Raw genomic sequence first — 25815 nt, 5'->3', positions numbered from 1 at the left:
GTATCCAGTCATGACCGTGTGTATTTAAGGAAGGAAAGTAACTTGAAATCTTTTCTTCCAATATTGTCGATTGTTCTGTTATAACGAAATAATTCCCTCGACATTTTTATTCAGAGTAGCCATTTATTCTCAGAACTGTGTCATGTGACATCTTACCAGCGGAACACTTGTAATTAGTTCGCAGAACACACAAGTGTTCTGGGGAACACTGGTTAAGACCACTGCATTAAACCAACATTAAATAAAACCGTAATAAGTATACTATCATTTTAATTTTTAAACCTTATAAAACGTGCATTACTGCCACTATAAAGCAGGAGAATAATCACCCAAATCTTCCTCCACAATCACATCTTCATTACCTTCCCTATTGGAAGAACCAGGCTGTGGTTCTTCTGGTGCAACCTTTGTTTGTTTTTTGATGAAAATATCCAATGTGCTTTGCTTATTCCACTTCTTCTTTTCATCATAAATTTGTTAATAGTAAGCAAATGCATCATATACTTTCCTTTTTACTAATAAGTAGCATTCAACAATGGGGTCCATTGTTGAATGCTACTTCAACCATTTTGAGAACATTTCTGCAAGATCCTTCACTGTGATTTGTTTAACTACCTACTACCTCTTCTTGTTTCTCTTCCCCCCCCTCTTCTTTTTCTTGTTATTCCTCTTCTGCAGTGCGTTGTTTCTCCAGTTTGACCAATTGTTTGTTGGTCAACAGGGGGCAATTTCTATGAGTTGAATTATTTTGTCATCATTCACTTCGAGATTCAGATTGTTTCAGATTCAGATTGCCCACTATTTTTTTTTCAAAACTTCCAAAATCGTACACAAACCTTTTTGATGTCTTTTTCCATATGCCACTCATACATTGAGAGGTCACTTCATCCCAAGGCATATCAATGTTTTTAATAGCATGATAAATATTGAATGCTTTCCAGAATTGCACGAGAGTCTGAGTCTGATAATTTCCTTCAGTGGCAGAAATGGCTTGTGAAAAAGTTCTACATAGATAATAAGCCTTAAACACTGCAAGAACTTCCTGATCCATCGGTTGGATCAATGAAATAGTGTTTGGAAGGAGAAACATGACCTTGATCTTGGGGTGAAGATCACCAATGTAAGATGGATGACCTGGAGCATGCGTGGCCAACTTCATTCTATACGAGGGTCAATATATGATGAGTGGTAGCATCATGGGCTGCACTCTGCATTTTTTTCAAGGCAATAGTTATATGTATTGAATTACTATATTTGTTAAATCATTTTACTTGATTGATTTAAATATAAGTTGTTAAATCAAATTTAATTACATATTTCTTGTTTTTTTACATGTAACACAACTTAATGAGAACACTGGGCGTTCATGTCGGCAACAAGTTCATCAAAGTCGATGTTCAACGATGACTACTAGCTAAATAGCTTGAAACTAATAGCTAAATTAATAATACATATAATTTAATATAGTTTTTATTATAACAGCAGGCCCGCATGTGGCCTGCAGGCCTGCTGTTATAATGCTCTATGACCTAGAGCATTATCTAGAATTAATAAAATTTTAAATTCTACATTTTCTTTCACACAATAGCTTTCCATTTCATTCGCATAACAGTTAAGGCATCCTCTAACAATTTTTGAGTCATCCATGACTTCTTATTGCTCCGATAATGAATTGGAAGAGTATGCTTCCTGATGGAATCATCAGCAGAATCGTTATACGGTCTCTAAGAGCTTTGAAACCAGGCATAGAGTTTAGTTTTTTGTGGATGAATGTCTGCTCGGGCATTTTTTTCTAAAACAAGGCAGTCTCATCCATATTAAATATTTGCTGTGGCAAATAATTTTCCTCTGTAATCATTTTATCCAATTTCTCCACAAACTCTTTGGCAGCCTTCTCATACATTCTTTACCACACATTTTCACATTATGCAGTGCAAAATGCTGCTTGAATCTCATGATCCAACCAGAAGAAGTGTGAATTCATAATCAGGCCCTGCTTCCTCCTTCAACATGTTGAAGAGACTTAGTCCCTTAGTGGTTATGGTTATAGTGCTAAGGGATACGTGCTTTTGGTTCAGGTCCTCTGTCCATGATGAAAATTGCTTTTCCATATCACTGATAGGAAATTGTTGTTGCTTCATCACTATCATCAGTTTAATGGAAGCAAATCCTTTCACAACCTCTACTACAATTTTATCCTTATTTTTCAAAATGGTCATCACTGTAGAATGAAACCATCCAAAGTCATGTGTGATCACATTGAGGGACTTACCAGATTCCTGTTACTTTATAACTTGCAACTTCGTTTCAAGATCAATTGTTCGCCTCTTTTTCTGTGATTCTTCACTAGGTTTTCTGATTGGGCATGTAGAGGCCATATTGCACAAAATAGCATAAAATATTTAACAATAAATTCTGCTTGTCTCTGACGAAAACCAATGAGTTTGAAACAGCTGTCAGACCAGTGAAACCTTATTAAAATGGACCAATAGTCGGCATATACGGGTGCTTCAGCATGTGTGCTTGCTATTAGATTTGGCTAGGGCAACTCGTAGTATGGCGGGAAGTGTATTCCTGCAAGCTCTCTGGTCATCTTTCAAATACAAAACTTTTATAGTTTCTGTATTTGGCTCTGAAATTATGTTGGATTTAATATCCACTTAATTTATATAATTTTGCATTGCCGAATTGAAGCCTTTTGGCTCTTTATTTTAGTAAAGGAGAAATAATCTATTTCTCAAACACAAAATCAACAGAGGAACTGCTGAAGACACATGCTGACTGCCGAGGGTGGTTGCTGCTGAATGCGCTGTTGCCACTTAGCATGATTGCTAAATAGGAACCTTTTTTACTTTACTCTCGCTTGCATCTTGATGGAAAGTATAGTCAAAAATGTTATTTATTCCCTTATGGGATCAGTGACATATCTTTAAGTGGACGTAAGACAATGGATGACTGCATTAGATGGAAAAATTAAAATGTAATTATGTTGAGTAGTTTATTCAGTATGATATTTCACTTTGTGATGTTTCCTTTGGATGTTTTGAACAGTACAATTTCTTTATGATCTGCTTTGAAGTTCTCCACACATTTGTTTTTGCCAATTTATGCATTAACGAGAAATTATATTATTTTATTTATTTATTTATTTTTTACCAATGCACGAGCAAACAGAAGTTGCAGACGAATTCTTTACTACTTCAGAGATTATTTTAGGTGGAAGATGAATTTCATCAACCAGGGTAAGACAATAAGGCTTAAAGTGTCTATAAATTTAAGAAGTTCCATGTTTGATCTGTAAAGCAGGGTGTTCAGAATATGTAACACTTAGTTCACCTATGGTACTAATTCTATGTATGGCAACCTTTTGTAGATGGGATTCGCCCACCCTCACAAAAGGTTATATATATATAAACTCATAATGCACACACATACTTCTCAGGCATGTATAATGCATGTATCAGCCATAGGAGTAACTTGGGAGTAACTTGATGTGAATTCAAATATCTGTTATATGGTGATGTTCACTTCTACTTCCTATACCATACCAAAGAGTACGCAACCTGTGATCTCTCAATTTTGACCTTTGGCTAAAAAATCACTCTACCTCATTCTACAAAATTCATATTCTGTCTCTACTGCTATTCTAATGCTAACAACCACTCTGAACTCTTCCATTACCTTTGCCTCAATGTTGATTTTTTTACTTTTTTCAAACCAACTCTCCTAACAGTGAAGTCACATCTTCTTTGGTGACTTCAGTGTTTACAACACCAGGTGGTTGCCTGCTTCTAACTGCCCAAATCAAGCAGGTAGAGAGGCAGAAACATTTGCAGTCCATAAATGATCTCATGTAAATTGTTCACATGCCCACTAAAATAATAGAAAACCACAACCACTCCCCAAACATCCTGGATCTCTTCCTCACTAGTAACCAGTGTGAATGTTGTCTGTCCTCTAGACAGCTCAGACCACAATTGAGTGCACATCTCTCCCCCCTTGTAGCAACATGTACAAAACCACTCATATCCATGCATTGTATAGCATTACAAGAAAGCCAAGTGGGATTATCTTCGCAACTTTTCCCTGGTCAGATTACTGTTTCCAGCCATCTGATCCAAAGCTATGTGCAGAACATATCACCAAAATAATTCTTCTATTGGCATGGAAACATTTATTTCTTGCTCCACCCTAAATTATTGTCCAGTATCTAAGCTCTGGTTCTCCTACAAGTGCAACAGTGCTGCATGAAAAAAAAAAAAAAAAGAGTTAAGCATATTACAACTGACTTGCATGCAAAACTCCATCTTCCTATACTGCTTACACCAAAGCCCAGAATTGCTGCAAGAAAATTATCACCATATTGAAAACTGATTTTGAGAGAGCTAAAAAGCAGGAAATTTGCATCCTGTCCAAATGGTAGCCACATGCCTTCTGGGCTCTAGCCAAACTATTGACCATAATTTTTGCCCAACACCACTCACACCACTATTACACCTAGATGGTACAGCTGCATCATCACCTACAGAAAAAAAGCCAACCACCTGGTTTCCTACTTTGCCATTTCTTGCATAGCTGATCGTGGTAAAGGCTCCCCAACCATTCCAAACTCTTAACACTCAATGCTGTGTTTGACCTTTCACCAGAAAGAGATCAGAAAAATGTTGCTCAAATTGGATACCAAAGAGTCTCTTGGACCCTGTGATATGAATGCTGTCAAGAAGGGGATGATATCTGGATATTTCTCTCAAAGTGGTGCGTGATTGGAATGGATTGCTGTTGGATGTCGTGTGTGCAAGTAGCGTGAGTGAATTCAAGAACAGGAAAAACAGCTGATGCAAATAGTATGGCTTCTCTTGATGAGTTTCTGACTTCCTCGAAGTCTCTCTTAATAATAATAATAATACAAATCTCTCTTGGTGCAAACATATCACAAATATTACCTCTTCTGCATGCAAAAAAAAAAAAAAAAAAAAAAAAAAAGGTTTTTTCATTTGCTTGAGGCATTACTTTAACTCCTAACAGCTCTTAACCCTGCAAATTTCAAATCTGTCTGACCATTGAATATTGCTCTCACATCTAGAGTGGTGCCCCTAAGAGATCCCTAAAAATACTGGATTTTATACAGAAAAGGGCAGTTAGATTGACTGATGTCCCCTCTCTCATTAATACACTCCACTTACTTTCACACAGGTGTTCCGTTTCCAGAGCCTGCATCTTCTATAAATATGGCTTCTATGGCTGCTGTTCATCAGAATTGGCATCAGTAATTTCCCCACCCTCTATCAAATCCATCCAAATGCATATAGCAGCAAATCAACACCCTCTCACAATTCAACTCCAAACCCACAAAACAAATTTCTCCTCCTCTTTGTTCATCTCCTTCACTGCTGCCCCTCTAGAACAGTCTGCCATCTCATGTTTTGCAAGGAATACAATTCACAGCTTTTCAAGTCAAATGTGAACAAGTTCCTCAATGCCCATTCACAGTACTAATGTAGTATAGGTTGAATAGCCCTTCATGGATGGGTTCTCCATAAAAAAACAAAAATAAATATATAAATAAAAAAAGGAACCTGATTATGAAGATATTTCATATTCAAGCTTTTGTTTACTCATTTTTAGGTCAAATAACAACGAAAACAAGAATGTAATTTCTTTTTTTAATTAATATAATTTATTTTCCTTACAATGACAACAACAACAAAAAAGGGAGACTACAATTATCTCTAATGCAAAGTATTGTAATTACATGATCATCCATCCTTTTTTGCTATTGGCATATAAAAAATATGACTTCTGTCATTGAGTTAGCTCTTAGCATCTTCATATATCTTTTGCTGATGACACCATATTAAAAGTCATCTGGACAGTGCATATTATGGAGGAAGTAGGATCTTCTCTATCACTGAGGAGAATCAAGGTTTAATGTAGTGCTCTCTGGGAGTAGAACAAAAGATGCCTAAAGTCCTGAAACAATCTAGATAGAGTGACTAGACAGCTTCTTAAATCACTCATAATGTCCATAGAATACTGATGAAATTCTTCAGAATCCTGGTAGCAGGTTTATGAACTAATTTTTCCACCTTTTCACCTCAGTAATGGTTAAAACTGGTCTGGGTAGTGAATTCTCACCAAAATGTGTATGGCATTATACATGTATAAAGGATTGTGTGCTATGTATTATGAGTACTAGGGCAGCATGATTATAAGTCATCTGCTCTTTATCAATAAATAGTCATGAAAGTACTTCATGTGTGCAGATTTGTTTACTCGTGCCATATAGAATGTGAAGATGAAAATGAAGATATAATTTCTTGCCCAGTATAATTTACTTTCCTTCCTAGCCAAAAAACTTATTTATGCAACTGATTGTTTTTGCTCTTTCAAGTGATATCATATAAGAAGCATTTCTTTGTGACATATTTGTAGCTTTTGCAGCGAGCCACCTGCCAGATGTGCACAACAGATTGCAAAAAAAAATCGCATCTCATTCATACTAAAGGATCTTCTCACATTACAATGTCACTTTTCTTGCCACATATTTGAGATGCATCCCCACTTTGTATGCATGCCATTTTACAATTTTGATGGTCTATTTGATCCCCCCCAACTCTTTTTTCGATGAAATCTGATAGTATAAGGTAGTATAAAATATGCTCTGTGATCATTAGGCCTACTGAGAAGAGATTTACATATTTGTTGCACCAGTGTACTTTTGCTGAATCCATATTTTTCACTTGCACACACTTGATAAGTAATCTCTGAAATAAATTTTTTATATTGTGAATATTATATCTGAGTGTTCTTGCATTAAGAAATGTGTTTCAAATATTTCTCTCTTTCTTTTTTTTTTTCCAGGTGACAGCTGCTTGTGCTTCCACTTTTTGCAAGAATGAATCAGCATTAGAAATTTTAGTGAATGATACATGGATTTCATGTCCATTTAAAACAGTGGTTAATATTAAGGTTAGAATTTAAATGTTTTATTTTGATGTATTTTATATATGTTTGTATAACTAAAAGAAGGCCTCATGCAGAGAACTGACCAGGATTTTTGATCCAATGTACAACCTCATCTTCTTAAAGTGCACTTTGTTATTAGTTTGGTATCCACCTAGTTGAATGAACAAGGAGGGCTGACATTTGTTATGTTTCAGCCAATTTAGTTGAAACAGAAATGTGTGCATCATAACGAAAAATTATACTGATTTTTCATTATGTTGATTGTATGTATGATTAAACAGTATCTTAGATGGCATCTTGTTCAATCAGAGTGACACTGTATCCATATTATTATTATTATTTGTTAGGGACCAAGCTGAAATGAATGGTGAGCAGTTAGACATTAGAACATCAGCTTCAACAAAGCTGAAGATATGTATATCAGTGAAAAAGAGCACAGAAATTACAGGAATAATAATTGGCAATTGGGTTAAAATAAGAGAGAGAGACAAGACTTATCCTTTTAATTATAATTTGATTAAATCAGGTAGTGTAGATCAGTGGCACTTTCAAGATGGAAAATCAGAACAATGCAAATATTTTGTGCTAATCTACTATTAGAAGTTCTAGTACTGAAAAAATAGAGAAATTCTTTGAGATGTAATAAGGGGCAGCTGATATATGCAAGAAAGAAAATTTAGTTCTTGCTGGAAATCTAAACAGAGTAGAAAATGAATTCCATACTTCTAAAATCATTTCAAGAAAAGGTTAGATCTACCAATAATGATAAATATTTGCCAGATTTACTAACACCATCTTCATCATAAGATGTGCAAATGGAATACAGAAGAAATATCTTTTTGAGTATGTTATTGTTGATAGTGATATCATTAGACCAGTACAGAAACAAAAGCCTACATGGTATTTCAAATAGAGGTTATTACCATCTTGTTTGTCTTGTTATAAAAGGATATTGCAATGAAAGGCAAATTTGTATGAAAGTTTCAAAAACAATGAAAGTCAAAGATCTTGAAGATGTACACTACAGGCTAAAATCTGCAACCATAATTGGGGTGGGGGGGCATCCCTGTTGGCAAACTGTGAAAAAATTATTGGCAGTACAGCCTGAAAGCATGTGGTAAAGTTGTTTACAAATATAGTAAAATAGAAATTCCCTAATTGATTTAAGAAGTCAAAGAAGCAATTCAGGAAAAGAAAAAAAAATCATATCTTAACTTTTAAATTGGAATGCGCCCTTGAAGTATATAGAGAAAAATTGAAGAAATTAAGTATGTAAGTAACTAAGCCAAACACTTGGGAAACTTTTTAAAGAATCTAGAAAATGTTAGTTAGGTACCATTCTAAGAAAATCATCTGAAGCTGCATAATGTTTGATTTTGTTGAAAGGGAATTATTTCGTCACCCTATGCTTCAAACTGTGGGGGGGAGAAAAAAAATTATATACCCTGCTTGATAAGGAATCAACAGACATCTCCATGGACAAGGTACATCATGCCTTGTCCATAGCATGATAGGATGCCTTGTTGCAGGCCTATCTGGTTGGAAAATTGTTGACAAACCCAGTTCAAACAATCAATAATACCATACTGAGATGGAAGTGTAGGGAGTCACCTACAAGTGGTACTGCAGTGATGGCCCACCAGATTCACCAAACATGACTGTAGGGTGCTACAAAGATTAATATTTAAAAACTACCATTCGCCAGCTGACATGTTGAATGTGGGATTCCGGGCATCAACTGGAACATGAATCTGCACAAAAAAACCTCCAGAACTGAGGCTCACAACGTGTGTTTCCATGGTAGGACTGCTGCATGTTAGTTCTGGTAATGTGGGGTTTGCATATCGCAAACACTTGATAAGAAATTAGTGTTTGCATGTGTACAGTGAGATGTGGAAGCTTGGAAAGTTATGTTATGGAGCGATGAATCATGCTACACCCTCTACCAAGCAGATAGACTGGTGTGGATGTGGTGGATGCCCAATGAACGTCTCTTACCAGAGTGCTTAACCCCAACTATGAAATTTGGAGGTGGCAGTGTGATGGTATGGTCCTTTTTTCCTAGTTTAGCCTTGGAACTCTGTTTGTGATGACACAAACAGTGAACTCCGAGAGGTATATGAACATTCTGGATTCAATACTTCCTACTTTGTGGTGTTTCTACGGAACTGACTATTGTCTCTTTCAGCAAGACATGCACCATATCATAAGGCTGCTACTGCTGTAATTGCATGGTTTGTTGACGTGAACATCACCACACTTGACCGGCCTCCACAGATCCCTAATCTCAACCCTAGTGAACCTGGGTGGGATGAATGGGAGCATCTGGTGAGGCCAATTGGCATCTGCCCTACAACAGTCCAGTACCTTATTACTTGCCTACAGGAAGAATTGTTCAAAATTCCCATTGATTGCTATCATACACTTGTAAAATGTATGCCCGGTAGGATTACTGCAATCATTGCAGTGAAAGGTGGTCCTACATCTTAAGGTGTCATAGCTGTTTGTTCCTCACACTGTAGTGTCTGTTGACTTCTTTCCAAGCAGTGTGTGTGTGTGTAATTTAGATTTTTTTGGCATAATTATTATGGCCATTTTTATTTGGTCATTCTATAAAATTTTCTCAATTTTGCAATTTTAGAAGACTTACAATTAAATACAGCTTATTCTCAGACTATCCAATTTCTGATTTTTTTTATTACAATTGGCAAGCTCTACTTTTTATATCTGACCCATATTTGAGAGGTTGCATAAACTACAGTATCTGCGCCATGTGTAGGCATGAAAGTAAGAAGAAAGGAGGAATCTCTTCACATTTTTTTTTTGTTTTGTTTCAACTGCTGAAAGTTGTATTCTTTGGGAAAGCTGTTCCACAGAACATAAGTAGATGGAATGAAAGAGGAAGCAGAGAAGTTGGTTCCAGTAGTTTCAAGCTGGCCTGTAAATGGGTGTTCATTAGCTGTAGCTTTTGTTTTTATGATTTCAAGGATGTCCTAATTTATGATTTCATGGATGTCCCTCCAGATCCACTGCAACCAATGTCCTAAGTGATGCTTAGGACATTGGTTGCAGTGGATCTGGAGGGTTCTAACAATGGGTGCTACAAGCAGAGCCGGTGCTAGGGTCTTTGTCGCCCGCATGCAACGTCTATCTAAGCGCCCCTGTAACGATCCAGGCGTGTGTGGTTCTTTTACGGTAATAAAAATTTAAATTATTTGAAATTTCTTAAATAAATTTTGACAGAACAGCCACACGTTGGTTCCTAATGTAACGAACCCTTCTCACTGACCCGAATCGCTAACAAAATTAAAATGAATTTTAATTAAAGTTAAAATTTATTTGAACTAAAGTTTAAAAAATTCTTGCATTTTACAAGTTACTAAATTCTTAGTAACTTGTAAAAAATTTTTAATAATTTTTATAAGTTTAACTATCTTTTAGGAAAATAAAAGAAACTCAAGATAGATGAGAAAATAAGAAAAGAATTCAGAAATAATTAGAACATTTAATATAAGTATTCAAAAAAATAACATCTTTATAGAACAACAGAAAATAAATTAAATTACATAAATATACTTGAATTTTTTTTTAATTAAAATTTTAGGGTTTTTGATTTCATATTCACAAAATTAGAAATAATGGTCTTAACGTCTAATTCCGCACATATATCATTTTCAATGGCTATTAACACCAAACTAACATGCCTTTATTGTGACATTCTTGTTCTTAAGTAGGTTTTAATCAATTTCAACTTGGGAAAGGAACGTTCACCGCTCGTTACACTAACAGGTAAGGTTAATAATATTCTTAAAGCAATTGAAAAGTTAGGGAAAGATAAATTATTGGACACAATAAAATTAATATCGAAAAGGTTTTGAATATTTAAATTATTCTTCCGAAAAATACCCCGGAAAGTACATAACTTGTCATATAGTTCTATTGCATTTACGTCTTTATTGTTGCCGTCCTTCAAGAGAACCTCTAAATCGTCACAATTTTTTCGTAAATCTTCGTTATTAATTTGTAGTAATCTATACAAGAAATTGAAATTATCATAATATGTTTTTAGTTGTTCAAAACGTTCTATTAACGAACACATTGCAACATCTAGAAGTGTATAAAACACATCCACTCTAAATTTATCTTCTGGCGATTGTGGCGTTTCGTCATGATGCTCGTAGTCAAATTGTCGTGTCTTCTTTCATCGTCAGACTTCCATACCAGTTTTAAATTCTTGTTCTCCGTCCACTTCTTCACTTAGTTCTTTTGCCGTTTTAGAACTTCTTTAAAATTTGTATCTGATCGATACTCTTGTAAGAATATTTTTAAGTTTTCAATAGATTCTAAAGCAAGTGTAATGTTCATATTTTTGTCTTGAAGCATTTTACTCACAGGGTTTATTCTGTTAAGTAAATCATGCCCAGTTATAAGAGAGAATTTGTAGTCCTTTATTTTAGCACATAATGTTTGTGCTTCATGCTGAGTTTCTTTATTAAAATTTTCATTATTTAAAATTTCAAAAAGTGCATCGTAAATTTCTCGTAACTGATATTGTAGAGGGCAGATTCCCATCGTGTTTCTGATGGCTGTTTCAATGTTAATTTTTTTACGAACTTTAAAAGGATTGCCCAAGAGAATGAAAAGAAATTGTATATTTCTTGAATAATTGCAAAGAAACTAATTGTATCTGCATTCACTTTGGCTGCATCGTTAATGATTAAATTTAGAGTATGAGCAGCACATGGCACGTAAAAAGCTCGAGGATTTTTGTTTAAAAGCAAATTTTGGAGCCCATATTTTTTCCCTTTCATATTTTCCCTATTGTCATACCCTTGACCTCGCATGTCTTCAATGGGAATGTTCCATTTTTCCAGTTGTTCCATTATTGTTGCACATAAACAATGTCCTGTGGAATCTGATATATCTGCAAAACCTAAAACGTTTTCCCTGATCTTGACAATTCCATTGTCACAGGAAACAAAGCAAATAATAATGGTCATTTGTTCTGTTTTACTTACATCAGGTGTGCAGTCTAAAATTATGGAATAATATTTAGATTTTCGAATTGATAATAAAATTGTATCCCTGATTGTGTTACTTAAAGTTTCCAATATTTCATTTTGACTGTCTTTACTCAAATAGTGTATTCTATTGTTTCGTTGTAGGGCCCTTTCAACATGATTTTCCATAACGGGATCAATCTTCGCAAACAGTTCGACTAATTTTAAAAAATTGCCGTTATTCCTTTCATATAATTTATCAGATGATCCGCGAAAAGCTAAGTTTTGGCTATCAAGGAATTTTATAATTTCAATGAAGCGTTCTAAAACACTCCAATGTTTCTTTTCCATTGAGTCTGGCAATGAATAGTAGTTTTGTTTTTTAAATTTTTATCGACTTCCTTCCATTTTAAGAAATTTTTCATGTGAGTTAAACTAGTCTCATGGCTATGCAAAGTTGTACTTACATTTCTCCAATCGTTATAACCTTCTACAAGACTACTTGATTCGGTAAGTGCGAAAGGTTTGCAACAAAAGCAAAAAACAGAATTTAAAGTTTCGGAATAAATGAGCCATGTTCTTGGCACGAGCTCACCATTTTTCTGTTATAATACGTGTCGCCAAATTTATGACCATATGTATCTCTGGGATATATTATTTTCTTTTGAACAGGCCAATTAAAACAACTAATTTTTCATCACTATTTCCCCATTCACCTGGATCTTCTAAATTTACAGAGACTAACAATGTGTTAGTGTCGTGGTCAACTACAACTAAATCTTCTCCTGTTTTTCATTTAAATCATGCGTCTTGTTGTCTTGTTCAATAGTTGCAATAGTACTTTCATGAAAACTGGATGATATGCACGGTTCTTCAACTCTGATTTCTGATGTATCAAGTTGGCTACAATCTGCATCAGAATATTTTAATATTTTAACAAATTTATTAAGAGCCCCAGTTTGTTTCTTAACATCTGCTTCTTTTGCAGCATGATGCGTACGATTTTGTGCACCGGATAACTTTTTTTTAATTTTTGATTCCAATTCTATTTTATACCCACAAGAAATTGTTACACAACACTACACAGAGACGAAATAATAGTCTGCACTGCGCTACTGTCAGTAGCCTACTGAGATGCGTCCCATATGACTGGTTAACTAGCAACAAGCAACAAATGTTTTGTATGAAAATTCATTTCTACACATAAAAGCCATTCATCATTTCACGTTAGATAGACTGCAGTAGACACAACATTCTGTAGGCAAGCATTTAGCCTGCTCTAGCTGCCAAAGTTGTAAACAACCAGCTGATCAAAGAGGCGGCAGTATACAATTTTTTAAAATTTTTATTCAGTGTATCCGGCCTTATTTATTTTAACATTGATCATTCTAAGAATTTTTTGTTTTTATGATAAAAATTTTGTTTCTTAAAAATGAACTTATGAACGGTGCCCCGGCAGCGGCGCCCCTTCATAGCAGCGCCCGCATGCTTTTGCATGCCTACTTCCGCCAGCCCTGGCTACAAGTTTGTCAAATGAAAAGGAAGAATTCAGCGTACTCTCATTTTCAATGCTGTGGATAGGATTTGAAGTCTGTGAAAGTGGATCAGTTGTATACAGGAGGAAAAGAGTGGGTGAGAGGTACAGAATCTAGCATTGGGGGGGGGGGATCTGAAGAGGGGGAAGCCATCCACCATGACTTGTAGTGAGTGGCCAGTGAGAAAGTTCGATCCAGTTACAGAAAGTGGAAGGCAGAAGACCACTGAATGGCAGTTTGCTAAGTAGGCCCCTCTTCCAAATCTGATTAAATGCTTTTGAGATGTCAGGTGAAGGTTTTATGAGTTTCTCAGAATTTTTTCAAGGCTTATTAAGTCTGGAGGTGGGTAGTGAAGGCTTGAAGATCATTTGTGGATTGAGAGTGGCAGAATCATATTGCTGGTTGCTGATTAGTTGGTGGCTCTCCAGATGGTGCAGAAGTTGGCTGTTGATGACCGTCTCCAAAGTTTTAGAGAGCAAGAACAGACGTGAAAGCATTTGGATGGTTGTTTGTTGGCTGACTTTTACTTATTTGACTAGATGCCTTGTTTGTGTTCATGTTATTAAGAATTCTTCAGATTTCTTTCTGGCAGAAGACTCTGGGTGACATGGAGTAGCAGTTCTCAGTAAGGTGAGAGGTATTTTCCTCAGGAATAGAGATGTCCGTAATTTGGCCTTGTCTTTGTGTGAGGTGTTTATGGTATCATCTAGATATGAGAGCAGAGGAAACATGACTGGACAAAAGTTGTGCCCAATCTCCTTGGCAAGGGACCAGAATACACTACTGCCATTTGGACGGGGGGGGTGAGCTTGCTACATTTTATCTTTACAAAGTCTGATTTGGATTTGTTAATGGTTCTTTTACAGCTGTGATATAGTTGGTGGGAACAGCTGGAGTTTTGGTCTTGAGCCACTCGTGGTATGCTGAGTTTTTCTTTTTCTACTACATTTCTTTCTTCTACTACTACTACTACTTTTTTGAGAACAAAGGCTTGGATGGTAACCTGGCATTTTGGGTGGAATGAGGGATGAATGCCTTTATTCCTGTGAGGATAGGTTCTGTTATTCCGTCTGGGCAGGTATTTGGATTGAGAGAATTGAAGCAATAGTTAGATCATGGAAAGAGAAGTATAAGTCACAGAGATCATCCCATTTGGTATCCTTGTAATGCCAAAGGACATGAGACTGAGAATTGTTGGGCGAAGGTTGTTCCATAGCAACGGAGACTTTTCGAAGTCATGGTCTGAGTTACCACGAGAAGAACTGACAGCCACAGTATATTTGGAAGGTGAACTTGAAAAGAGATCAAGTGTGTTGGCAGATTGGAGGGGATTGTCAGGTATTCTGGTAGGAAGATTGATGATCTATGATAGATCATTGTTAATGGCAACTACTTCAGCATCCCTGCATACTTGGTTGGTGAAAATGGAGAAGGGAAGCCAATTTGAATTGTGGACATCAGAGTCCCCAAGAAGGATGACCTCACTATTACGATGTTTTGACTGCAGAAAATTGAGCTTTAGAGAGAGATTTGAAGAGGTCAGAATGATTATTAGAGTTTAGGGAGCTATAGAGACAACAAATGAAAGTGAGAGATTGGTCTGGTAAGGAAATTTTTAGACAAAGCAGATAAAACAGGGAGGATTTGAGGTTTTCCAGTGTCCAACCGTCCAACATGGGATGTCAGTTCTGATTAATGCACAAATGCTGCACTTATGATAGAAGGAACTGTGTCATGTATCGTTTTGACATTTGAGGTGGATAGAATGTTGAAGTCACCAGCTGGGGTTGTATTAGGAATAGTAATTCTGGTTTTAGATGACTGTAGATGTGATACACATCTTTTATATTGCTGTTTATACCAGGAATGTTGGTGAAGTGGATATGGAATTTTTTTTAGATAAGAATTAATGTTAAGGTTTTTTGGTTGGATTTTTTTTAATGAGATTTTATTGTTTTTTTTATGATTTTTTAAAAATTGTTTTGTGATTTAGAAATTTTGTTATCTACAATGAAATTGTCTTTCTTTATGTGCTTTCTGATTTCTTACTATGACATCCATGTGCTTTAGGTGTTCCTAGTTCTCCCACCCCATTTTTGTATTTTACCTTGTAGGCCTTAGGTTGAATAGTTCAGACTTTTTGTTTCATTTATGAAATTTATGCATGTGGTGAAGTCCCCCCCGGAAAAAAAAAAAAAGCTGTGAAGGACCAAATAATAAAAATTTATGAGAGATGCATAAAAGAAGTTGTGGAAAGAGTTCAAAGAAGAGTTACAAAGATGATATTGATAATTATGAATTGTACATTATGAGGACAGATAGATTGAGATTATGTGGCTGCAGACATCATTTAACAGGAGAAAGAGGACAGTGAGATAGAGGCCTTATTAACATTCTGAAAGGGTGTTATAGGATATTGATGGACAAAATTTTTCAAAAGGTAAGAAGAGGACAAGAGGAAGTTAAGTTTCTTTATAGTTAAGAAGGAGTGAGAGCTAGATTTTTATCTCACAGAGTAGTGAGCAGAACAGTTTGCACAGTTTGTCTATGCAAACTGTTCTGTTTAAGTGGCAAGACCTATTATTATTATCGGAGACCTCCAGTGAGCCCTAGGCTCACTGGAGATCCCTGATAATAATAATACTCATGATAGGTAGCCACAAAGCAAAATTAGTCCCATTTGTTATTTTCAGTTTAGCCCTTTGAGAATGAAAAAAACTTCAATTTTATTATTGTTGTTGTGTGTTTCAGTGTAGCATGTCAACTTAATGTGATATAATTATTAGGACTTCCTGAGTGGCTTGAAGTAAGCAAATTACATGTTGAGTATGATATGGTAGCATGTAGCCACCCCCACCAACCATATGACTGAGGGAATAAGATATGATAGCATGGTTGGCTGAGTGAATGGTATCTCAACTTTCCAAAATGATAGTTAAAAAACAACAACACCTCTCCTCCCTGCAATCTTTGAATTGTATACCATTATATTAACCGATACTTGTATTTTTGTGTCATCTACATCTGAATGTTCACAAAGTATTCTAGAAATAGTGGTGGGAGAGGTGGGAAAAACAGCTGCATGCTTTAGGAAAATGCATTGTGCATTATAAGAAGATATAAACTTATTTTTTTCAAGTGAGTTTATAAATTTTATAGGTGAAACAGGAAAATGCAACTTTGCTTTGTCCTGATGAAAACTATTTCTGCTTAAATGTCATGCCAGAAAGCATGATTTCCTTCAAAGGAAAACACAAAATGCCGCACTTATTCCCAGACTATCTTTTTAGCAAGGGTAAGTATTTTTATGTTTCTCCAAAGCAAAGTATATGTATCTGATGTTTTTAATTAACTTAAGACTACCAACTATTGTATGTTTTCGCTTGCATTACTAACAATTCTTTATTTTATTATATTATGTAATTATATAGCTTTAATTAACATTGGAAAATAAATTTTTAAAAAATGTTGTGATTGAGACCTATTAGAATTAAAAGTGATTAAGTTCACTTGAATGTGTTTGAACATTCAGATATAATCATTGTAATTGTTGTGCATTTATGTTCTGCTTCTGGTAAAACAGTAATTACACTTTTTTTATATATTTGAATGTATTAATAATAATAACAACTTGCATGTCTCTAGATATCATATGCAATTTATTTAAAATATTTCATTCGCATTAAGTGCTATCTCGAGCCTCCATAGTTCATTTGGGTTAGGCAAGTCCTTTGTTTGGAAAGATCCAGGTTCGAATCCCATCTATGTCATGAAGACCCTTTATCACCATTTATCAGGTGTTTTCAATCAAATGGTGAGTTAGTCGGTCTCAGACAGAGGTAGAGGGTTTTTTGTTCCTCAAAACAGGCAAACTGGCCCTGTGAACACACATATATGCAGACAACGCACTCCCAGAATAAGGATTAACCAATCTATTTCATTGGATTTTGATTTAGGACATCTGCATGGTGAAGTGTTGGTCTACATGTGAGCATAAATCAGGATAATAAGTTCTATTTACTGTATGAATGCATTCCATATGTTGATACACTTTTTTAGTTTATTTCTGCAGACTTGTACTGGGTTTATTTAATTTAAAGATGGCATCATCTGATTAAAGCAGTATCAGGTTTAATGACACTTTCCTTAATAATGTGATCCATATAGGCCGAGCCTGGAAAATTTTATGTTGGCTCACCAGTCCAGAACTTATATTAGCTTAGGAACAGATCCAGGCAAATTAGCCTCATTTACCCAGTGTTAGTGGTTGAGTGCACATATCATTGTTCTTTTGTGATCCCTGATGATGACAATGTAACTTTGCCAAAATATAGGAAAGTATTAATTAGTCTTTTATAATTACTATTTTAGTATATGTTTTTATTTCCTGAAAAAATTAATAGTTATGAGAGTAACAACATATAAACCTATCTAGAAGAATGACTGTCATCCATGGCAATTCTATTGCATACAAGGCCCGTCATGAAGATATTCAAACAACTGAATAGATTAACCTTTTTGATACACTGCTGGGATAATAACATGAGCCTGAATTGTGTGAAATTCAAACACCAGTCACTTCACTAAAGGCTCTCTCATTTACAGGTGCACTATCTTCACTCTTCTGAAGGAAGAGATTGCCCCTGCCTCGTATTCTCCTAGCCCACACTAACGAAGCTATCCGTGCATTGAAAGAAGAGCTTGCTGTGACACTGAATATCAACCTTTGAATGATCCTTTCCAATGTCTCGAACACTTCAGCTGACAAAGAATTTCAATGAATACAATGTCGGCTCATCAAGAAATGAAAGTCTACAAAATAACTCAGCTTCCAAGCCTGAACCACTTCCAAACACAGCAGTAAAGCTATCATCACTCACCCTAAAGCAATTAGCGCACTTGTATGTGGCCGTGACTATGCACTAGCACCTAAAAAAATTCCAGTAGAAGAAATAATGATCCAAATAGAATAAGGTATTCTGAGCCTTCCCAACCATATTGCTACAACACCATCAGACTGGATGTAGCCAATGTACTCACCCAAGCTAAACCACCAAAAAAGCAACCTATCAAAAAAAAAAAAAATTACCAAAGCAGACAAGAGAAATGCCACTGCCACTGTGGTTTTAAACCAATTAGATTACTCAGGTAAGGCTGACTCCTTAATTCTAGATCATTCTACCCTACCTTCCTATAAACTATGATCCCACCAGCACACAAATCTGAACACTCCAAAAGCTCGTTCGGCTTCAGTGCTGCAAACTGCAATTGTTGCCATAATCACTTGGCTTTTCTCACCATGCTGAGAATTTCGTTTTGTAACTTCCCAGTCAAAGCCATTTCCACTAAATCTCTAAAATCATTAATTTTAATCTCATATCTCAAATAAAATTTAAAGATCTTATTCTCTTTTCTTCTTCTAACCACGGACACATACCTTATTCCATGTTTCAGGATAACATACATTTAAAATGTTTTTCAGTTCTTCATCTTTCAAATCCTCATAATTTTCATTTTTAAGTTTAAAATTACTTTGCTGCATTAATCTCTCCTTTAAAGACATTATAAGAGAGTTTAGTAATATATCTCGCAGTAGTTTGTGAAATCTGATTTTGCTTTCAATTGCTATTCCTTCAAGCTCTTTTGATTTTAACATGGTATAAATTTTAGATTAATAAGAACCTACAGAATTTTTAAAATCATTAATTGTTCACATGATTAAGAAGTTAGCCCTTATAATACTTATATTGCGACTTTGTAGAGCTCCTGACAGATATGATAATTCCTGTAGGATATCAATCATTAATGCTAGAGCTTTTAAAAATTCCAAATTGAGATGTCAGTTTAAAAAGCCCTTATATTTATCATTCGATGCAAAATGCTTGCATAATGCTGGGTAATTTCGGTAATTTCTCCACATGGCAAGAGCCATTTGTAAACTGAAAGCTGCCCATCTTGGTTCAAACACACAGCCGATCTTTAAAATTTCGATACCAAGGTCTTTTGCAATTGTATTTAATTCTCGTTGATTTTTTGGTGATGTGATTGATGATAAAAAGCATATAATTTATCCATAAATATTTCAAAATAATTTACTTCTTTGATGTTTTTTTATTGAATCGTATAATGCTAATTGTAAACGATGAGCTATGCAATGCTTAATCACAATGTTGGGAAATTTTTGTAGAAGCTTGATTGCAGCACCTGATTTGTTTCCTAATATTACACTAGCTCCATCAGAACAAAATGCAATGAGATGAGTTTTTAAATAGTTATCAGAAAATCCATTATCAATTCTATATGTATACATTCTATCAAATATCAAATATGATATTTGATAGAATGTATACGTGCAATTACAGTAGCACGTTACATTCCGTGGTGGTATTTTCTAGTTCTACAAGATCTACAAAAATTATACATGGTTCAATGAGCTCAACTTGTATGTTAATAACTAAAACACTTATTTTCGATAATATTGTTGATTCGTCTGCTATTATAGAAATTTAGCATTTTTTTTCTATTTTGGAGAATATTTCTAATTTTATTTGCTTAGAAATATGTTCAACTATTCTAATTCCCAAGAATCTAGAATACAATGATATGCATTGTATTCTAGATTCTGGGTGATATGCATTGATTATTGTAATGGTGTGTGTTTTGGTAGAAATATCTTGACTGCTTGAGCCTCTGTGTTACTATTTATACTGCTGTTTGTAGTTGATGCGATTTCTTTATATTTGATTTCTCCAATTTATGCAATAGTCTACCATGCTGTATTCTGTCAAAAGCCTTAGCAAAATCCGAAAGTATCATGGTGTATCCATTCCCCTTGTCTAGTTCAGTGGTAACATTGTTATAGAATGTGATCAAGTTGCTAAAACATGACCTTCCCTTAGTAAACCCATGTTGTTCATTGCAAAGTAGAGATTCATTATCAACCCATTTCTGAATGCAAGTCCTGACCAATTTTTCCAAAATCTTCACTACCACTCCTGAGATACTAATTGGTAGTTAGTTGGATACATTGGTCTTTGCACTACCCTTGTGCAATTGAATTACCATACATTCCTTCCCTTCCTGCAGAATCTTCCCTGTTCTCTGACTCATACTAAACAGCCTGGTCAAAGGAATAGCCAGTTCAGCTGAACACTCTTTTAGCACATGTGCTGATATCCCATCGGTCCTCCCTATTGCTGAATTCTTTTTCAATTTGTGAAACAGCTCTAATACCTCGTCCTCATACACCTGTGTTTCTTCATTTAGTGAAGAGGCAACAGTGAACTCGATGTTGCATACAGCAGGTTGATAGCTTTTAATAAAAGGGGCATTCATTAACTGAACAACTGCTTCTGCATCTGTAAACCTTACTCCATCTAGATTTAGGAGAGTTATTCTTTCATATTCATTCTTTCTTTTACTTGCAGAGGCAATTTCTTTTCATACTAAGATTTGCTTTCCTTACAACAGTTAATACTATTCTAGCCTGCTCCTATAACGTTCATAACAGGCATCATCCTTATGCACATGGTATTCCTTCCACATTGTCCTTTTCTTACGAATCTCTTGCTTAATAAGGTTACACATCCATTTGACTCCTACTCTATTTATTCTTCGAACTCTTGGGACACATTCTGATATCGCATCATTTAAGTATTGTTTAAATGCTTCCCATGCACTGTCGATATTCTTTCCATCCAGCAACCGATCCCATTCCACTCAACTCAGTATACTCCTCAGTTCATCATAATTTCCTATTTTATAGTTCAGCATGTAGCCTTTTCTGAATGGAACATTCATAAACTTAGAAACTTCCCAAGTGAATACCACATGATAACCAGTAGGCAGAATAGTTACATCTTTAACTGAAATGCTCTCCGACACTATAATCAAATCTAATACTCTTTGCCCTCAAGTTCCTTCTGTCACATACTGCTTGAGGAAGTTGTTCCGAAACAGCTCAATAAATGCATTTTCATTCTTCTCATGAGATTCTACTGCTACCCCAATATTTGGATAATTAAAGTCTCTCATTATGATTACTCTTTTTGCACTCATCTTTTCTATTTGGTGATGCATTTCTTCATCACTAGCAACAAATCCACCAGGTCTCTAACAACACCCCACTATGTAATTGATCTTGTTAGATTCCACCTCACACCAGATGGCTTCAAACTCACTGCCACATGAAATATTGTTAGTAGTACTACTACAATCATAGGTCTCAACTCTAACTAGTTCAAGTCATCCAATATCATTAGCAGCATGCCCCCTCCTCTCCTATCCTCTCTATCCTTCCTAAAAAAAATACTGTACCCTTGACATTCGATACCAGTTAATAGGTCTTATTCTGATAACCAGGTCTCACTAATACACACAATCTGTCCCCCCACCCCACCCCTTCTTGCCAATTTTTACACGGAAAATTTTGAAAAATGAGCCATAGACTCTTCCCTACTAAAGCCTTCTATCTGGCTAAGATATGTAGATGATGTGTTCTCTATTTGATTTCATGGCCTAGATACATTAGACTCCTTCCTCAATCATCTCAATCGTCTACATCCAAGAATCCAGTTTATGATGGAAAAGGTAAATAACAATAGTTTAGCCTTCCTAGACACCTTAGTGACACGCCTTCTTAATGGTAAACTTTCTTTCTCTGTATATAGAAAACCTACTCATACAGGCATATACAAAATTTCCCACCACCACCCTCTCAGCAATATGGCATTATTAAAACTCTAACCAATAGAGCCCACAATGTTTGTTCCAGTGAACCTACCCTTTCAACCGAACTCAAACACATCCACAACACCTTCTTTTCTAATGGTTACAATGATTACAGAATTAAAAAAAATAATCAAGTCCTCCATTCCCCAACCATCTCTTCAGAAGGACGTCAGAAATGCTGTCATCACCATGCCTTATATCCGTGGCATATCAGAAAAAAAAGCCAGATCGTTAAACAAGTACAACATCCATACAGCTTTTAAGCCCCACCGTAAACTTGCTACTCTTATCCGTTTCACCAAAGATCAGCTCCCTCCTCTCTCTCTCTCTCTCTCTCTCTCTCTCTCTCTCTCACTGCCTGGAGTATATAGAGTACCTTGTTCCTGTAAACTGGCTTACTTCTGCAGACAAGCAGATCAGCAACCATCTGATTAGAAGAACACAAGTCATACATCTGCAATTGCGATTATGTCAATCTGGCCTTGCAGACCATGTTTTGGATACAACCCACAGGATCTCTTGGAAAAAAAACACCATGCTCCACTATAGTGAATTCAAAAAAAAAAAAAAGAAAGACTGTTCTTTGAATCTGCATCTGCACTCAGGAATCAACCTAATTTAAACAAATATGGTTGCATAAAACTTCCCAAAATTTGGAAAACATTAATTATCAGAGATCCCTCTTTACATCCTAGGCCACCTGCAAATGCCCATAGAGGGCACACCACCTAGATAGGACTTTAGTTTCACTCATTGTTGTATTGTATTTGTGTGTGTTGTTACAAAAAGTATTTTGTAATCCCTGAAGATGTCTATGTGACTGAGACGAAATATTGGAAGCATTAAAATTTGTTTTAATCCTTTCTCAGTGCTGAAAATATTCTATTAAACCTCCAACATGAAAACTCTATCCCTTTGTTTCTGATACTCCTAGCATTCATGTACAGACATAATAATCTACCTGTTTTTTGTTCTTTTGTATTGTCTTGTCTGCAGTCTGCCTGACACAGTTTGACAACTTGCAGATCTCGATCTCTATTCTTCTCTAATACCTTACACATGTAGACATCTTTGCATACATTTGATGGGTTTGAACCAGATGAATACAAACCCAAAATCATTCTCTCCTCGTCAACATTTCCATGACAAAGCACATTCCCATCATTAATACAGTTATATTACATTTTTGCTCTTACACTCATGTTCACACCACTCCCCCCTTTGTAATCTAGTTTCCCTGACTCTCTGTGTTAGGTCTCATACCAGTTATTAGTTTTTCTAGACTCCTGATACCAAATGCATTCAGGTGTAGGCTGTCCATCTTATACAAACCCAATCTTCCCTCAAACTCACTCCACACATCCAAAAAAACTCGCATCCATTCCTTCTACACAGCCTACGCATCGAATCATTTGCCATCATAGCCCTTTTTCTTAATTCATTTTTATCATAGTGAGGTAAAATACTGACAATTTTCATTTTCTTACTCTTCATTCTCTTGCCTCTTCCAACAACCCTTTCATGTCCTCTCTCATATACTAAACTCATCGCCAATTAAGTCATTAGTACCTACTACAACTACGATTTCGTTTACTTTTCTTTTTTGTTTTTGAATTACTTCCTTTATATTCTTAATTTTCACTCCAGGAAAACTCGAAGTTATAACTCGCTCATCTATTTTATTATAGGGTCACCATACCAAAGAACTTCTTTCTTTTTATTGACAATGTCGTTTACCTGATTTTGGTTATTTTTTGACTTACCTGTTTTCTTGCTTTGTTGTTTCTTATTTTCCTGTTTAATTTTCTTTTTCTCCCTCTGTTCATTTAAACGCCTCTCAACTTTTTGCAATTCCGTGTTGCTTGCCTCTCTGATAATTTACTTTAACTTTGCTATTTTGACAGTTAATTCCTTTTCATTAACCTCCTCCATGTTTCCAATAATCTTGGAAACATGGACGAGGCTAACCTTCTTATTATCACCTGTGGTGCTTTTTTAGCATTACATTTTTTGTCCTTTTTTGGCACCATTTTAAACATATACTAAATATTGAGATATCTTAATAATAATATGTGATAAAATACTAAATACACTAAACTCTACACTAGTATACTACAAAATGCTAATTTTCTAAGGGAAAAACACAATAAAAACAGACAAAAATCACAATTTTACAGGAGCACTAAATTCGCCAACTAACCACAATGTATCCTCAAACCAAATATATATTCCATTCAGCAATTTGAATCTGTAATGCATTTGGAACTGCTCAGTTAACATATCTCTGTTGTTTGCGAAATTTTTCTTCATGCCTATTTCGGAAAATTGAAAGATAGATGCATTAATAGCCAAATGAGACTACAGAACATTTAACTGAATGCTGTTTTCAGTTTGTTTTTGTAGAAATATTTTGTGTTGTCTCTCAATATTGAATAGGGTATGAGTGAAAATTGAGCTCATTTATGTTATTAAAAAAATGGTTTAATTATTCTTTGTATGTATTATTTATCATATATAAACGTATGTTTAAAGTAAATATTTTAATTTTTTTATAATTGAGCTTCATTCTTTAGAATACAACATGTTGATTGTGAAGTCAGTATACTATCAAGGATACGAATCTGGAACATTCTAAATATTTGGGGAATAACATATATGGAGCAAAATCAAGCACAGACATATTAAAGTAGAACAATCTCACACATTAATGATATAACAAGTTGGTGCAGCTCATAGGATGTGAGAATGAAGTCTTCAATATAACTTGGGCACTATCCAATATCTGTTCCATATCTATCATACTTTGTTGTGAACTCATCCACAACCAAGACACCCACAACAAACTCTGGCAGCCTATTTCACCCATTCATCACTCCCCAAGCAAAATATCTAGTTCTCACACCCTTGTGCAAGTTCCAAGCATCGCCTGTAGTTCTCCCACTACCAGTCTTGTTCTGAAAAATTTCCTCTCTATTAATCTTGTAAACTTTCCTGATTTGTATATCTCAATCATATAATCCGTTTTCTGCCTATCAACCAATTTTTTTCAACTCACAAATCTTTTAACCTGTCCCTGTAAGGTGCATTCATAGATCTACCACCATCTTGTTCTCACCTCTTGATCCTCTCCACCTTCTCCTCATCTCCAAGAAACTCAGGTGACCAGATATGTGCGCACACTAGTGAAGATGCCTTGATAAGATGTGCTATAACGTCTTATCAAGGCATCATAAAGAGATATAATAGCCAACTTATCTCTGATCATCAGAGTGTTCTTCCCTAACCAAGTAATCTGATGAGTTGGTTTAGCTGCTTTTGCAATATGCCCTCTAAACTCCCTATCCACCAAACCCCCAAATCCCTGGCTGCTTCAATTTTCTGAAGTACTCCATCAACATGGTACACAGCTGGTTATATTTTTAAATTAAAATGCATAACTTCATGCTTTACATTAAACTGACATCCATTTCCCTGTAGGATATCTACTATTTAGCAATATCAGATTATCTTATATTTAAAAAAAAATAAAAATAAATTAGCAGCATCTGATTTTCAAATAAATAAATAAAAAAAGAAAGAATAAC

The 25815-nt window shown here is 35.4% G+C and overlaps 1 protein-coding gene across 5 annotated transcripts in view; it reads left to right on the top strand.

The window, feature by feature from the left end:
- Window positions 1-25815, top strand: part of LOC150101564 (ciliated left-right organizer metallopeptidase-like) — a 332876-nt gene that overhangs the window by 262359 nt on the left and 44702 nt on the right. For all 5 annotated transcript variants that reach the window (XM_090400565.1, XM_090400567.1, XM_090400566.1 and 2 more), the window contains exons 14-15: window positions 6862-6969; window positions 16661-16796. In XM_090400565.1, coding sequence (XP_090256691.1) covers window positions 6862-6969; window positions 16661-16796 — 244 coding nt within the window. The remainder of the gene's footprint in view (window positions 1-6861; window positions 6970-16660; window positions 16797-25815) is intronic.

Source organism: Typopeltis vanoorti, chromosome 11 (genome assembly GCF_054136105.1).
Source record: "Typopeltis vanoorti isolate ZY-2024b chromosome 11, IOZ_Tvanoo_1.0, whole genome shotgun sequence".
Lineage (NCBI taxonomy): Eukaryota > Metazoa > Arthropoda > Arachnida > Uropygi > Thelyphonidae > Typopeltis > Typopeltis vanoorti.
Note: the sequence above shows the minus strand (reverse complement) of the source record. Positions and strands in the feature narration are given on the sequence as shown.